This window comes from Setaria italica, chromosome I, assembly GCF_000263155.2.
Source record: "Setaria italica strain Yugu1 chromosome I, Setaria_italica_v2.0, whole genome shotgun sequence".
NCBI classification, from domain to species: Eukaryota; Viridiplantae; Streptophyta; class Magnoliopsida; order Poales; family Poaceae; genus Setaria; species Setaria italica.
Genome location: NC_028450.1, coordinates 30,594,150 through 30,611,252, shown reverse-complemented (window position 1 = coordinate 30,611,252; position 17,103 = coordinate 30,594,150). Strand labels below are relative to the sequence as shown.

General features: G+C 41.6%; 2 protein-coding genes across 4 annotated transcripts; one reads left to right on the top strand and one right to left on the bottom strand.

Moving 5' to 3' along the window:
• On the bottom strand, positions 1-4,611 carry LOC101778691 (pentatricopeptide repeat-containing protein At1g01970). Of its 2 annotated transcripts, XR_002676314.1 has the most exons (3): positions 3,572-4,611; positions 939-2,298; positions 1-793 (listed from the first exon to the last, which is right to left on the bottom strand). XR_002676314.1 is itself a non-coding variant. In XM_004953012.2 (2 exons), the coding sequence occupies exons 1-2, from the start codon at positions 4,544-4,546 to the stop codon at positions 1,243-1,245; spliced, it is 2,031 nt and encodes a 676-aa protein (XP_004953069.1). In that variant the 5' UTR covers positions 4,547-4,611; the 3' UTR covers positions 868-1,242. The 2 variants fall into 2 exon arrangements, 1 of the variants encoding a protein (XP_004953069.1); XM_004953012.2 differs by lacking the exon at positions 1-793 and having other exon boundaries at positions 868-2,298.
• A 1,355-nt stretch (positions 4,612-5,966) lies between these two features.
• On the top strand, positions 5,967-14,497 carry LOC101778038 (histone-lysine N-methyltransferase ASHR3). Of its 2 annotated transcripts, XM_004953010.2 has the most exons (12): positions 5,967-6,235; positions 7,378-7,524; positions 7,866-8,027; positions 8,360-8,386; positions 8,998-9,112; positions 9,242-9,341; positions 10,727-10,820; positions 11,563-11,641; positions 12,485-12,656; positions 12,732-12,812; positions 13,276-13,370; positions 13,547-14,497. In XM_004953010.2, the coding sequence occupies exons 1-12, from the start codon at positions 6,071-6,073 to the stop codon at positions 14,311-14,313; spliced, it is 2,004 nt and encodes a 667-aa protein (XP_004953067.1). In that variant the 5' UTR covers positions 5,967-6,070; the 3' UTR covers positions 14,314-14,497. The 2 variants fall into 2 exon arrangements, with proteins under 2 accessions (XP_004953067.1, XP_022678788.1); XM_022823053.1 differs by lacking the exon at positions 5,967-6,235 and having other exon boundaries at positions 7,385-7,524; positions 7,863-8,027.
• The last annotated feature ends 2,606 nt before the right edge of the window (positions 14,498-17,103 follow it).

Sequence of the window (17,103 nt, the reverse complement as noted above, 5' to 3'; positions counted from 1 at the left end):
TCCACACATCGCAAGATCTTTGCATTATTCGAGACACAATTTAGAACCAAAATCAGATATGCATATCCATAGCTACTCACAGTTAAGTACCACAGGAACGAGAAGCTCTTTGTAGCTACAGGGCCAGATCTCTACTGAATTCCTCGTCAAACCCCAGATCCGAGCGACGCGCGGAAGGATAGCAGCCTGCTGGTGGTGCTGCCATTGGACGCAGCGCTCGGATCATCGAGGAAGAGGCTGGCATGTGGCAGGCGCCGTGCGCGGCGACGATGGCACCCCCGACGAGCAGCCCGGAGATGATGAGCGAAGCCACTGAGGTGAGGAAGAGGAGGATGAGGAGGGAGAAGGGGTGCGCCAGGAGCGAGGCCGCGAGGGAGAAGGCGACCACGGCGGCGTAGTTGACGCGGAAGTAGGCAATCTGCGCCCCCGCAGGGAGGGGCCTCCAGCGGGCGGCCGGCGCGCCGTAACGGACCCCCAGCGGGGTGGGGCTGCGCCCCGGAACAACCGCCGGTGGGGGGCCTGCGCGTCGGGAAGGGGACGGCGGCGGCGCAAGAAGTCAGGGGGAGGGAGGGAGTCAGCGATAGAAAGGATAAAGGTTGGCGGGAACGGTTCTTGAGGTCGAACGTGAAATTAAAATTGACTAAAACATAGAGTATAAGTGTCCGGCGGATATTACCATGGTTGAAGAGTGTGCTATGGCAAAGCTACCTTTTTTATGTCCTGTGACTTTGCCGCGATTTAACGATGTCCCCGAGCTAATGTTGCCTCTGTTTTAGCCCATCATGTATCGGGCCTGCAGGTACAAACCAAAAAAAGGGACGAGAGGGCCCATATTAGTATGTCACCTAACGTGTGCGCCGGGGGGGATAATGGAGCGCGGATATATTACCGAATAATGAGTCACAGTTGTGAATTCTGGTCAACTATTATTAACTTACATCATGGTATGTCTGTCTGGAAGCCGAAAAGGCATTACAATCACCAAAAACAAGTCCAAATCCTGATCGCTTCAAACAACAAAATCATGAGACCAGCACCTATCAACTTTATAATCTGTGGAAGCATTTTCATTCCTCGAGACGATGGATAACAAAAAAAGAATTCGGCCAACCTATTTTCCAACATTTGAAAGTTTGGTCAATTTGGTTGTGCCGTTGTCAGTGCTACCTCCAAGGTTCTCTGACCAGAATCACTGCCTGCTTGCGTGCCCAGCAGATCACTGCCAGCATACAAGCCCTAGCCTCAATGCCTACCAGTGGGACGAAGCCCACCCCTCATCCTTAAACTGGCCTTAACACCAACCTCGATTGTTTCTGATGGTTCAAAGCCAAATGATTTCATCATTTTGTAGTATTTATTGGCCTCCTCTGAGAATCCACCGTCCAGAAGGCCTCTTATAATCCTCTCGAACTGATCAGCCTTCAATAGTTTCTTCTTCTCTTCCAACATCTTGAGGGATCTGCGGGCTTTCTCTTCCTGGCGTGACTTTGCATACATATCAGCAAGGAACACATGGACTTCTATGGGTTCTTCTCCCAGCTGTTTTATCTTCCGCGCAAGCTGTTCAGCCTCCGGAACTAGCTGCAACATAGATAGCCAATCCAGTAACACGAGGTTCGTCTTGACACCAGGTTTAAATCCTTCCTTCTCTAAACTCAGCAGCCAGAGCAAAGCCTGGTCTAATTGGTTCTTCTTCATGTGCGCAGCCACCACACCAGCAATAGAACTATCATCCGGTTCGTGTCCAGATCTCCTCATGTGTTGAAACACGAGACAGGCATTCTCAGGATCACCAATGCGTCCATATGCTTCTATACTCATTGTGAACAACTCTGGCGTAGACTCAATTCCGGCAAAGTGCATCGCCCTATGAACGTTCTGGGCAGCAGCCACCATGCCTTGCTGAGCATATGCCCGTATCACATCCGTGTACATTTCTCTGGTGGCTTTGATATCCATGCCCTTCATAGTGTTTAGCAAATTATCTGCTTGTCCTGGTTCTCCATGACTGATATAGCATTTAATCATCGAACTGAAGAGTTTCAGATCTGGTTTGAAACCCTCATTCCGAATAAACTCAAAAGCCTCCTTGGCTCGATCTAGATTGCCTGCCTTGCTATACATGTGGACTAACGTGATAGATGTGAGGATATCAGGTGCAACACCTTTCTCTTTCATTTTACCAAGTATTATCTCAGCACCTTCCACATGATTTGCTTTAGCATGAAGATCAATTAACTTTGAGTAATCTCGGATGTTTGCCTCGAAAGATTCTTCAGCTAACAGAATTTCAGCAACCTGTAAATTCAAACATGGAACATATGTTTAAGAAATTGAAGTGGTGTGATGACTTTTTTAAAGGCAACTGCAAAATTGATGTAACATATCTAACTATTGCTAAGAACCTTGGGATTAAATGCAATCACATAATTAAATGCCTATGCCTGACTCAAACATTTTTTGTGCATGCGAGTGAAGATATCAAATTACCCAATGTGTTTGAGTCTATCAAGTTACTGAAGGATTAACATGAACTGCAGCCAAGTTTTTACCAAATGATAATCACCTTCTAGGAGAGTAAATTGCGAGAACATAGAAGTCTTCAAAAGCTCTAGTGTTATATCGTGGTATGTAGGTGAATGGGCATAATGATCCCCAAAAATTCATGACCAAACTTGATTGCATCTGGTAGACATGATAAGCAGCAGCAGCAGCTCAATGGAGCATTAGAGAACAACATAAATCATTATGCAGACCTCAACTTTGTCATTCTGCTTCAATCAAGCGCAATCAAATTTGGCATGAAATGTTACAGTGCAATGTAGCATCCAATTCCAGTAAGTCCACAGATAACTTCAGAAATTTCAGACTAAATAGGTTTAGTTTCACTAGGTTCAAACTTCAAAGGACAAAATGGGTTCCCACTAGATACTCCATCCATCCATATACCTTGAGCGTCTTTTTCTCAAGCCATTGTCCATGCTTGTCAGACGTGTTGTGCTACTCCATGCAAATTCTTGCGCTCTTGGTCACTACTCCTCTATGCTTAAATGTGCATGCTGCATAGAGCAGCCAGCTAGCACTGAGGCAGCATGGCAATATATTAAAGGTTACTTAAGGAACTAAATAGGGGTGTTTGAGTCAGTTTATAGTTTAAGCGAAGAATTGGTACCAGTGCTGAGGGAAAACACGCCTATGATATCTGGATGGAGGGACTACACCTTAAGTCCCTATGTCCCTCAAATATAGTTGATGCAATGTCCTTTTCTCTAAGAAATGAAATAAATTCGAACTGCGTTCTAATTTTGTAATGCATATAAAGTCCTTGATATGGTGGTCCAGGTACAGATATTGTCATATGATTATGCCCGTGATAATTGATTCGTATGCCCTATGATAATAAAAGTTAGTTCCACTCTTCGTCCACAACTATCTCACTGAAAACTCTGTTTCAAACAATTTCTTATGTAACTATGTGTTTTCACTGGGAGATCTGGATCCTGCAAAAAATCTACTAAACTAACATCGCAGAATGATGGACACAAGCTTTCAAGATTACCAAAGATCTCACCTTGAGGTACAACTCAACATTGCGTGCCTTAACCCGCTCAAGCAGCGCCATCCAGTCAACTCGCTTTGGCCGGAGATCCTCCTTCCACTCCTCCATGGCAGGCACTGGATCTCCTCTCCTCGGGTCGACCCGCAGCAGCTGCTCCTCGGCCTTCTTCGCTTTCCCTTCTACAGGCTTGGCTTCCTGAGGCACAAAATGTGCCTCAGCCTCGGCCGTCCGCTCCGCAACCTCGGCCCACTTCGGGTCAGACATGTCCAACCCGTACATCGTGAACTTCACCTCCCCCTTCCTCTTCGGCAAAGCGGTCAGCCTCCGCACCGGCGCAGGGGCCGGGTTGGCGGCGGCTTCGGCCTTGGCGCGCATGTCATCGAGGCCGCGGTAGAACTCGACCTCGTCGAGCTTCTCGCGGGCCCACTTGAAGCGGAACTCCCGGAGCATGGAGCCGCGGATGCCGACGTCGACGGCGAACCGCGTCATCTCCTTGACCTCGTCGCAGTGGAGATAGTGGCGGAGGTCGGCGCGGACCTGGTCACGGCGCATAGCCTCCTGCACCGAGGCGCTGACCTTCCACACGGCCGCCCAGAGGTCGTCGCTGAGCTCGGCGGCGTCAGGCCCCGGGTCGGCCCCAGTGACGCGGCACACCACGGCGTCCGCGACGAGGCGGAGCATCTCGTCGAGCACGGCGCGGTCGTAGTCGGGGAAGGCCGCCGCGAGTTCCGGGCGGAAGGCGGCCACGAAGCGCGCGAGGAACTCATCGAGGAACGGGTCGGGTGCCGGTTCCGCCTCGGTGCTCGGGGTCAGGCTCGGCTCCGATTCGAGGATGCGGGAGACGAAGGGCGGCGGGTCCTGGGGTGGCGGCGGCGGCGGGGCGTCGCCATGGAGGTGCCGGAGGAGGAGCGGTGTTGGGGCCCTAGCGGCGGCGAGAGGGGCGGGAAGCCGGCGGGCGATCCGGAAGAGGGAGACGAGGGCTCTCATGGCGGCCGTCGCCGTGCGGCGGCTGCGTGGGGGGAGGCGGCTCTGGTGAGAGAAAGTGAGGAGAAAAACCCTACGGCGAAGGGGGAGAAGATGGGCTGTCCAGGGAGAACCGCGTCTCGATCTGCACCGTCGATCGTCCGATCTGACGGCTACTTTTGCATGCTGCCCCTATCTTGGATCATCGAGTAACCATGGCAGAAGATCATTTCACGAGTATTGCATTTCGTAGGGATTTATACTTAAGTCACCGAGTCTAGTGATTTTTTAGGTGGGTTAAATTTTTTCTATCAGATATGCTGCCTTTTTTTTAGAAAATATTATACTGCTGATTGAATTATTTCAATATTCGAATGGTGTCCAAAACTCCAAGCAAAAACATGAAACAAAAAATATAAATAAAACGGGATCAATTTCTCAATCACCAAGTGGACAAAGAATGCTAATTCAATATTCACTCTTGCCGTTAACAACAAAAATTCATCAATTTCAAACATCTTTGCTCTACTATTTGATGTTAGTACTCTTGTACCTAAAATTTAAACATTCTAAATAGGATGTATTCCCTCTGTCCGGGAAAGAATGCAACTACGGGTTGCGTGCTGTCAAAAGTAGTTCATGTTTGACCAAATTTCTAGTGAATACTATTCATATTTATGACTCCAAATTAATTTATTATAAAAATACATTTCACAATTAATCTAATGGTATTTATTTGATATCATAAGTGCTGATACTTTTTTATCTATAATTGATCAAATTTAAGGTACAACACCATGACACTGTGCTAGAATTGCAAGCTTTCCAGGACGGAGGGAGTAATTGGTATAAAGAAGGTAAAATTCAGACGTGTGTTGCTCATTTCACGAGTGTTTGATTGCACTGTTCTGGATCTGGAGCCGGACCGTTCAGCTTCCGGCGTCCACCCTCAGTCACGAACGCACCCAAGTTAAGGACCTGTTTGGATACATACTCATAATCTTTAGGACTTCACTTTTAGTCCACTTTAGGACTTGTGTATCCAAACATATGTCATAAAAGTGCATTCATAATGTTTAGGAGTGTTGTTTTCATTAGGAGGACCAAACCATCATAATGGGTCATTTTTCTCCTAAAAGTGGTCCCCAACCCATCCTTTACCCCTGTTGCCCATCCCCTTCTCTCTCCACGGCGCTAAAAACAGAGCAGGGGTGGAGTAATTAGGGGTACAAAAGTCATTTCCCCTCTAACATCCTAAAGATTATGATTCCATCCAAACAGCCTACTCATAAATTTTAGGACTACCAATTTCTAGCTCCTAAACTTTATGAGTGTCCTAAAGTTTATGAGGGTATATCCAAACAGGCCCTAAATTGGCAGATATTTACGGCCCCTGAAAAAAAAAAGAGTTGCAATATGTGGCAGAAACCCCCCTCTCGCTTCAGCACACTCTAGTAGTCCACTCCACTTCAGCGTCTCCGCCCAGTTCCAATGTCAAATTGCTCCGAACCCTAACAACCGCAGCCCCTTCCTTCCCGTCCAGTCGGCATGGCAGACATGTCCCTCGACGCCGACGGGGACGCCGACGGCCGCCGCCGCGGAGACTCTCGGACGCTCGAGGAGCACGTGGGCAAGTGGGCGGCGCGGAGGATGCGTGCCGGCGTCCCTGCCCGCCGCTGCGTCCTGCCTTTCCTCACCGGCGCGCCCAAGGCGGTAAGGGTTTTTGCTCCAAGTGCTTCGTGTTGTTGGACCAATGTCTGATTCAGCTTACTTAAAACTAAAATTAGCATTTAACTCGGACTCCATGTCTGGGCGGATCAAGCAAAATGCAACTGGCAATGCGTTCTTGCAGTTCAGGTCAATCCGCGATTCAAATTCTTAAGCATTTCGGCAACTGTACCTGCGCTTGAGTGATGGGTATAGAACTCATAGGTTTTGACTGTGTTCTTTTCTGTACATTTCGCTCTAGTCTTGCTGAGACTTAAGACACTCTGAAAGTTTGCAATCAGCTTTTCAGTCTTTAGCAGTGACATACTTTTAATTATGTAGTACACACGTCGGTAGTATCGAAATATGCTATATTATATTTGTTATTAAAATGCTATCATATTTATACTTTACAGCTCTATAATGCTCAAAATTGCATCCAAGAGTAAGACTCTGAAAAGGAGAGTAGATATTATGGTGGTTTAACAACAGCTTCAATCCCAAGCAAGCTGGGGTAAGAAAAAGATCAAACCTAGGGACAGCCAAAAGGATAATATGATATGTATAAATTTGTATGGGAAATTAGTTGGCTACCAGGGGTTATAGCTTCCCAGTTAGCAAAAATGCTATTAATACAACATGCTGCATTTCTATAAACATATCTGAAGAAACATTATGTAGTACACAGAGTTAAGAAACTTGCATAAATTCAAGATTGAATTCATCTTTGATATCATGATAGAGAAACAGGTACTCTGTTAGCTCAGGATGAATGAACAATGCCAGACTGACTGCTTGTCTGTTTTGTTTTCTCGACATCTTGGGTGTATTTGGCATTTATTATTTGCAGATTAACAGTTAACTTTATGTGTAATATAGACATAATTTCTTTTTGACAATTTTTTAAACATCACAAAATCCTGAATTTGTTAATGGAGACTATCTCTAGATACAAACCCCGCCCTTATTTTATAGAGTATGGGGCCTGGATTTCTAGCTCGGAATTCCTTATTATTTTCATTCCACAACGTGAAACTCATCATACTTAGTATATCTCTCTATCAGTTAAAGTTTGAAACCACAGCTCATTAATCCTGAATTAATCTCCCAAGATCTTAGCATCTCATACCTTCTTCATTTGTGCAAAGGTCGAATGCCGTCTATGCTCCAGGATCATCTATGCTGGAGAAGAAATAAGATGTTCAGTTAGTCGCTGTCAAGAGATGTTCCATCTGAATTGTGTTGTGAAAGATAATTCAAAATTCACCACTGAAAGCTTCAGGTGCCCTCAACATGTAAGTGCCAATTTTATGGCATGAGGTGCTTTTCAGTTTGCACTATTTCACATTAGTTAACATGTAATACTTTACCAAGTATACAAGTCAGAGAGGTCTGAATAGAATGTTAATTGCCAAAATGATTTAAATTTCTTTGATTATAACACATTATAACCTACTCCTCTCCATCTATTTATTATAACCTACACCTCTCCATCATAATTTCTTTTATCATAAACCTGTATTTTGTTTTTGAAATTATGTATTTCATTTTTTTTGAAATTATGCATTCCTGTCCTTGTACTGGTTAAGTTACATGATCATTATGCACATCAGTTTAACTTTCTGTCTCCTAGTAGGGTTGTATTATTTGTAAGCAAAAAATGTTCTTTTGGCGCTGTGGACGTTGTACAGTTGCAGCACATACGAAATGTGCACCTTGGCCAGTGATTCATCTAAAAGATGACCGAGGAAGTGCAATTTGCTGGAGGCATCCTTCTGATTGGCTCCTGCAAAATGAGGTCTATCCTTTTTGCCCCCTAAATCAGTCACTTCATGTTTTCATATATGAAATAAATACTGACAGTTTATCCAGGTCTAATTTGATAAATAGGCAAGAGTGAAATTTTCTAGTATAGAATTAAATAAAAATTCAATGCTGATTTCTCCATTACATTTCAAGTGTGTTTTTGTTTTATCTCTGGATCCCTGGAATACTAATAGCGAACAAGAATAAGTTACCTTTTGAGATTTATTCTTGGAAAATATTATCACAATGCATCCCAAACACCCTTTTATCCATATTTGTAATGGTTGAGGTGGCTGACAGGAATACTTTGTTTGCTTATGACAGAATGCTGAGTCTACTAGCAGCATCGAGGTGAGCGCACGCATGACATAGCTTTCCTTTGCAATAAATCATTTTCAGAGCTCCCTTTAGCAGCTTGTCCTTGTAATAACAGTGCTAGGTAGGTTCCGGAATGTATTGTTTAGTAGTGTTTTATTATTCTCTTGAAGTAGAAAAAGGTTAATTTTGTATTTTTATTAGTAATGTTTGGGACATTTACCATCTTTTGTTTACATGGTTAACCACTAATATTTTTGTAAGTATTAGAATGGCTAAATGGAAATGGTATTAGTAGATGTGTTTCCGGTCATTTGTTTCAATCTTTGCTAGTATTTTTATAAAAAAATTGGCCATGTTGCATCTTGGGGACTACGAAGTCCAAAAGATCACATATTTTATAATTGATGGGTTATTGCTTATTCGTACTTATCTTGTTTTTAGTACTTAGTGATGCAACTGGAATGTATAAAAAATAAATATTTGATGAGAAAAATGGTTAATTTCCTTACAATTTAATGCCTCAGGTGAAAAAATTAGTGATTTTTCTTCCCTTGTTAGTATACAAGTACTATTGTCTCATCAAGATGAAGTGCATTTCCTACAAAATATTTATTCATGGCTAGACTAACATGCTTATTTGATAGGAAGTGTTTTGCCGGCTACCTCTTCCATATGTTAACAAAAACTTCAGTGATTCAACCATTAGAAATTTTGCTGATGCTGTTTACAAGCCACCCCCCTATACGGCCATCAAGCGCAGTATCCTAACGCATTACTTGTTGTTGAAGATATCTATGTTTGTGAAGCTGTTTAGTTAGGTGATCTTTCTGCTTGTCTGCTTTTCTTTCTACATAATTACATCATGGCTATTTCCTTAATTTGTAAAAGATATTTATTTGATCAAGAAGAAGCGCACTGGTGTTCGTGTGGATACTGGGTGCACAGACTGCAGAGCTTATTCTACTTGCAAAGAAGACTGTGAATGCAGGTATTCTTTCTTACTTTGTTGAAACATGCCAAAGACATGTGAATGTTTGTGCAAAACTTTTATTATAAAAATGTGTTCGAAACATGGAACCAACATTATTTTAACAAAAAAAAGCACAAACATGCATTATCTGATTGTATCAACGGTAAATGTTGCAGTGCTGGTTTAAAGTAAAGATATAGTCTGTAACTCTGTATTGTTCTCTTTCCCTGAAATGCATTTATATCGTTAAGTGTTGTGTTTGAATGGTGCAAGAAAACTGCACAAAATTCACATCTGTCACTTCAAATAAGGAATCCTGTCCACTGTATGCTACTACCTCCAGTCATGAATACATGGTGTTTTGGAGAAAGAAAACAAGCTAGTTTTAGTATGTTTTGTTTGTCCAAGACATAAAGTATTAATGACTGGAGGGAGTATTGATACTGTAGTTTGCGGAAAACCTTGACATAGAAACGTTTAAGTGATAGCATGTTCACTTCCATGTTGAGTGTTGTTAGAACTATGCTAAGGCATGTTTGGAACATAAGATGTTCATCGTAAAAAGGTACGATTTTCCATCCCATATGAATGAGCTTTATTCGAGCGTTTGAAACATCATACTGTGTTATGGATCGGCCATTGGGCCTGGGACCACTGGTTCCATAATGCAAGGCTAGGCAACAGCCGCATCAATGCAGCAAACTAGCTGTGCGTCTGGCAAGGAAACATGTGAAGGTTAAAATAGTATTAGTCAGTTTATTAGATGGTTTCTTAGATATGATCATTTAATTGAATCAGTTAGCCACATATGTTAGGAGCTGGTCTGTAAAAGAAAGGCATACGGCAAACTCTAGGATGAACAACAATAATCCTAAAATGCAGTCAGAGCCTCTAGAGGAGTGTGACTAGCCGGTTCTTCCTGCTATTTGATCTATCCCTAGTCAATCCATATCATAATGCCTAAAAGAGTTTCACTGGATAGGATTCCTTTCTCTTTGATTTTAGAGGAATTTCACTGTAATCTGAACCTTCATTTCTATCTCGCTCATATAAGACTGAGGTGATATATCCTGTTACCCTTAATTTTCATGTGGCTTTCAATACAACATTTTTCACTTGACTTGGAATCCGAAAGTATTGCTGCATTTTAACTTGGGCAAGTTTAAACATTTGAATACCTACTTTTTAACAAATTATTCATATTGTTTCCTGCATCTTAAACCAGTGCCATATTTGCTGGACAGTAGCATTGGTACTTGTTCATAAATGTTTGCGCTTGTGTGTTACTAATATTTGCTGAATAAGTTAGCATGATTGATGGTAAAGTTCTATATGATGTATATAGAATATATACACGTCACTTTCCTCCAAAATGGTGTTCCAATTTGGCTTTGACTTGTCAGGGCTCTTTCCCTGAGCTGTTCCAAGAATTGCCGCTGCTCAGGTCTATGTACAAACAAGCCATTCTGCAAGGATAAAAAAATTAAAATTGTGAAGGTAGCTTTCTTGTCAATGATGCGCTTGCTTGATTTTCTGGGAACTGTCACCAATTTTTTCACTCCTTATTTCCTTTCAGCATAAAATAGTGTCGCATGTTTTGATATTATATGTTTGCAGTTTCCAACTTGTTTAGGATCAAGAGTTTGTGGATCAAAGCGATGGCCTAGTGGCGTCTAATTTCTAATTGTTAAATTATTTAGGAGTGGTAGCAAAGGTCATATGATCTGTGGTTGTTACTGCTACCCAATGTCAGACTTCTATATAGTGTGGTTTACAAAATATCCAGTATATTTTTAAATATCGTTAAAGCACTCTTATGGCCTATGTAAATAGGGGAGTGTGGATCCAAACCTAAAGATTAAGTCCAAATTCACCTCATCAACAGGGGCCCTTTGGTTTTCTTACCATCTACTGATGCCATAGTGAACCCTGTGCGTTTAAAACTCAAAATTCCCTTGTATTGTTTTCGGATGCAAAATGATGTTGGCCCTTTGGTTTTCTGTGAAGTTGACCTGGCATCATGTAGAATAGAGGTCACTTGGTTGGATGAAACAAAAAAATGGACACACCTGCATGCTTGCGCCTACATATGGGCAATAGAGGTGGCCTGGTTTAGTGCAGTGGGAGTGATTTTTTTTTTCTGAGAGTTTTGTGTTAGCTGTGCAGTTTTACTTACTCAGAGTCAAAGATGGCACTAGTTTTCATTTGATTATAATGCAGCAACATTTCCCCTTTACAGACACATCAGTGTGGATGGGGTGCTGTTGCATTGGAGCCATTGGAGAAAGGTGATTTTATAGTCGAGTATGTTGGTGAAGGTAAGTTATTTTTTCATGGTCATGTTTTCTTAAAAAAAAATAGAACCAGCGCAAATAGCAAGTTCTTGTTAGATGACTTTCTGCATAACATTTGGAGTTACATTTTGCTAATGCTCTCAAAATATGCAGTTTTTCACGTTTTCATTGGTTAGTTCCACCCAAATTTTCATGTACTTTGTGCTTCCAAACAATTACTTAACTTTCCATTATATGTGGTCTAGTACTGATAAGTTAGTACTACCATGCTTGATGGTATGATTCTATTATAACTCGTGAAGAAGCTCTAATGCCATTTAGATTATTTTGAGTTTTTGAAATAGCTTTGTAAAGGTAAAATCTTGCAGATTACCTTATGCAAGTTGTAAAGTGCTACCAAAGGCACATGCCTATCATTTGAATGGGCTTCTTGCTTAATGCATTTGTCCAGCTATATAATCCAATGGTTGAATATTGAAGGGATATTTTGTGCAAATAATCATAAGCATGTATAACATAGCTATAACTAAAAATAGAGACACTTATACATTTATTTGTGCCGCATAGTCTTTTGACTTGTGATGCATTGGAGGCTCGGAGACAATTTGTTTAGAACCTACTGTATAGTAGTGTACATTGTATTCAACTGTTTCTTTTATCATTCCCTTTTCTGTTTATAATTCATCTATTCCTCTCTGCCACGGTATGGTATCATCATATTGGGACCATTTAGTCAATGGAGTAATCATTTTTACTGCAATTTTGCTGCTTTTCTTTGAATTTACAAGCTAATTTTTGTGAAGTTAATTGTATCATATAAGGTGTCATGTATATTCTTTTCCCCTCCTTTTCTTATCATTGTTTCAGTCATTGATGACACGACATGTGAACAAAGGCTTCGGGATTTAGAAAAGCGTGGTGACAAAAACTTCTACATGTGTGAAATCAGCAAAGATTTCACAATAGATGCAACTTTTAAAGGAAACGTATCACGTTTTCTAAACCACAGTTGTGAACCCAACTGTAAACTAGAAAAATGGTAATACTACATTCTTGAACAAGAAAAAAAGTTCATGTTGTACGATATTCCTGATTGTTTATATGGCCTTGCCAGGCAGGTTAGCGGTGAGACAAGAGTTGGTTTTTTCGCTTCTCGTGCCATCAAAATTGGAGAGCCCTTAACTTATGAGTACAGGTACTTCAAACAATTTATTTTATTATTCTATAAAGAGGACATGCTTTGTTAATAGAAGAAGGCAAATATATATACTGTTGCAACGATGAGAGGCTATAGGTTCTAGCATTGTACATTTTGTCAGGTGACATTAAATTCATCTGATTTATCAGGGGAATTTTGTTGAGTTTTTGGAAAAGTTAGTTTTTTGACAGTGAGTTTTTGGAAAAGTTGCCATTGCTCCGCTGTGTACCAAGAAGACACTCCACAAATAACAACGCGTAGAAGATTTAAAGTTGCCCTTGGTACATCTCAGACTCGTTGCAAAAGAAACCCCTGTTTTTAGATTTAACTTATAAGAAGGTTTAGAAGATTTTAAGTTGCCTTTAGTAAATCTCAGATTCTTTGTAAATGACGCCTCCTTTTTTGTTGATTTAACAGTTCATCACTCCTACTTATTTTGATCACTTAATAAATCCTGTAGGCCTGTAAGGTGGTGTAAAGATAAGGTACCAAAGTGCTTGTTTCTGGAACACCAACATCTCCCGCCATCTCATCCATTGGATCTCATGTGTGAAGGTAAAGTTGTACATTTTCCAAAATATTCTTGAGAGAGGTGTGATATTGTTCAAAACTAAGTCAATATCCTAGTACTTAACAGGAAAAGTAGCTGAAGAGAAACATAGTTTTCCAGTAATCCTCTTCTTTTTTTCAAACACAAACTCTGATGCGGGACAATATCTATGTGCTTTCAGCTATTGCTACAAGACGCCCACACAATGCAAACATTGGTGCCAGTGCTCAACATGTTGCAAGCATTGGTGAAGAGCAAAATAATATGAATTCCACGCAAATAATGGTTGACTTTGGAAGGCAAGGTTTGTACCATGAACTTGAGCAAGATCTCCATGATGAATCATTGAATGTCTCAGCTAACGATGCCGATCAGCAAGCCAAAAGAAATGATGAGCGTGTAACTAAAAGACCTTTGACCAGATCAAAGAGAGGAATATCCAAGAAACACAAGGTTATAGCAGTGACGCAGACGCCTTGTGTCGAGGAGACTGGATCAGTTCATCCAGAGTTCAGAAGTGTACAACCTAACGTGAATGAATCATTGGATGTCTCAGCTAATGATGGTGATCAACAAGGCCAAAGAAGTGATGAGCATGTAACTGAAAGACCTTTGAGCGCATCGAAGGGAGGAATATTCAAGAAACACAAGGCTATAGTAGAGACACCTTGCAGCAAGGACACCGGGTCAGTTCATCCAGAGTCCAGAAGCGCACGAGCTAACATGAACGAACAAGAAGCAAATCAAGGAAAAGATTACTCTATATCAAGATGCCTGGATGTGCTAGATGCCATGGATGATGTGCCAGATGGGATCAAGATCCTCGCCTCTGATGTCTTCATGGATGTCATGAAGCGGGAGATGTTTCTTTGTTATGCACCAAAACTTCGTGGTCCATGGTTGAAGAAGGAAGTTGACAAGCTTCAGAGTTCACGCCTGGTTAACTAACTCTCTGTAAGCTGTTCTGTTCTCCTAGCCTTGTATCCAGCTGTGTGCCAGGAGATACTTGTGCTGATGTAACTGGTGGATTTCATCTGGATGGTAAAACTATGTATATATCTGTTTATAGATGGATATATCTTACTTGGAGTGTTCGGTATATATTTGTAAATTTGTATCGTGTTCGGAGTCAGCTGTTGATGTGCCTGCACTCTATGTTAGCAATACGGGCGTACTAGCCTTTTGCAAAATTGACCGAGGCTCATCAGGAGTAAGTTCTGTGTTGGTGCACCAATCGGGTATGAGATGCTTCTTTAGCTTTGAAATTATTGTTCAGTTCCTGCAAAAGAAAAAAGAAAGTCAGTTTGGGTGGAAAAAGCAATTCATCATCTACTTCCGCTTAAGCTTGTTTGCGTCGCATTTATCCTGTGCAGCTAGCAGAACTAGTTCAGCCTCTTAATAAAAGAACTAGTTTACAAATTTATCAATACAAAATTTCCTGGTAATGCAATCGTCAAATCATCAAAAACTGTACTCCTCGTGCCAGATGGCTGTCAAGAGAACCGCGCCTCGATACGCACCGTTGGTCGTTCGATCTGACGGTTGCTTTCGCATGCTGCCTCTAGCTTGTACCATGGCAGAAGATCAACTACATTTTCATACGGATTTAGTATTAATTTAGACACCCGGGTCTAGTGATTACCAGGTGGTTAAAATCTTTCTATAAAATATGGTTATTCTACGTATTGTGTATTGCTGTTTTAAAAATCTACATGGTGCCCAAGCAAAAAACATGGAACCAAAATAAAGTGGAGTTCCAATTCATTTGTATCATCAAGTGTGCAAAGAGTGCTTACTTAGTGATTAATATGGACTTGCTTTTTTCATTGACAACAAGAAGAATTTTAGGTTTCAAACGTCTTTGCTCTGTATGTTACAAGCTCTTTTGCCAGGGATTCAAGCATCATAGTATAATGTGGTTGGTATCACGGAGGTAAAACTTATTTCAAGCCATCCTGCAAATGGGTTTCTCCAAAAAGTCATTATGAAACTGGGATCTCCCGCTACAATGCCTTATTCTCTATTTTCGAGTTCATTTAATCATTTTGCACTTATTTCTCACCGGAAAATAATATGAATTCCCTGCAAAAAAAATGGTTGACTTTGGGAGGCAAGGTTTGGACTATGAACTTGAACAAGATCTCCGTGACGAATCATTGAATGCCTCAGCTAATGATGCCGATCAACAAGCCCAATTTACAGTTTTTCAAAAGTTGCTTGTGATGCAATCGTCAAGTTGACTAGCTAATTTACAGATACTCTTGCTGATACGTGGAGCATTCGGCATATATTTGCATCGTGCTGACATCCGGTTCTTTATGTGCCTGCATTGTAATGTTAGCATGATGGGTAGCATAACCTTATTCTATTGCAAAATTGACTAGCTCCATGGCTCATCAGGAGATCAGTTCTGCGATCGGCCAATCGGGTACGGGGAATACGGGATGTGTCTTTCAGTTTGGGTGGGGAAAAACACTCGCCTATCTACCTCCGCGTAAGCCTTGAAGCTTCTACATTAGGACGAAATTGCATGTAATGCGATCGTCAAATCATCAGTGTGTGCTCCTGTTTGTGGCCTGCTTCTTGTTCATTCTTCCTCTCGTCGGACGCCTCGTGGGACGTGCGACACCGTGAGAGCAGCAGGGAAAAGAAAAGACCACCTCGTACCTCCGCGGAGGGAGAGAAAAAAAAATCCAACGGGAGCCACCGAAAAAAATCTGACGCGGGTCGGCCGGCAGCGGCACATCACTTCCGCGCGCGCGCGCGCGCGCGCGTCGGCTTGCCTTTGCCTCATGGCTGAATCATGGGCCCATTTGCCATTTGGTGCGGCCGCGCCAGTTCTTCCGTTCGTAAATGCCTCACTAGCACAGGCTAGTTTTCCCGCGCAGCCTTGCCGCGCTCCCTGCGTGGCCCGCCCAAGCGGGCCCAGCCTCCACTCTTTCTCGACTTGGCATTATTACAAGCTGCCCTGGGATATATGCCATGGCCCATGGGTTTTTTCTAGATCCACTTTTCTAGAAAAATGATTTATCAGACTGATTAATAATTAGGTAAAAAAATTTGAAAGTCTGAAAATTTTAAGGTTTGATTCAATAGATTCAAAGTTATCTGGAATCATGTTTCTTTTTCTATAATGGTGTGGATCCTTGACAAAATACGCTACAACATAGTATCACGGGGGAACCTTTGCCAACTCAACTTTTTTTTTCATCATTACGATAATCATTGATAGACAATCATTATTCAAACTTATCGGGCATCAACAACACACAAGTTATTGCCTTCGGATTTTGATTCAGCTTTTCAAATGAGCCATGGCTTCTTTTAGAAACTAAAAGAATATGATAAATGCATCCGAAAATGCATATTATTGTAAGCACAATTTTAGTTAAGTATCGTAGAATCTTTATACTGCCTCGAAGTAAAAGAATTTGAAAGCCTCAAAAACTTAAGGTTGTTTCAATAGATTACCTATAGCTGCCCTTTTTTCCCTGTATATCTATCATGTATTTTGAATAATTTTGCCTTTTTATTGAATAAATAAAATTACTATCCTAAAATTCAAAGTTATCTGGAATCAATTTCAATTCCCCATGTTCAATAGTATTTTTTTCATAGAAAACTTAGCGGACGAAAAGAATACGATAAACGCATCCCGAACTTGTATATTATATTGCAAGCACAATTTTAGTTAAGTAACGTGGAATCTTTATACTGCCTGAAAGTGAAAAATGAGCA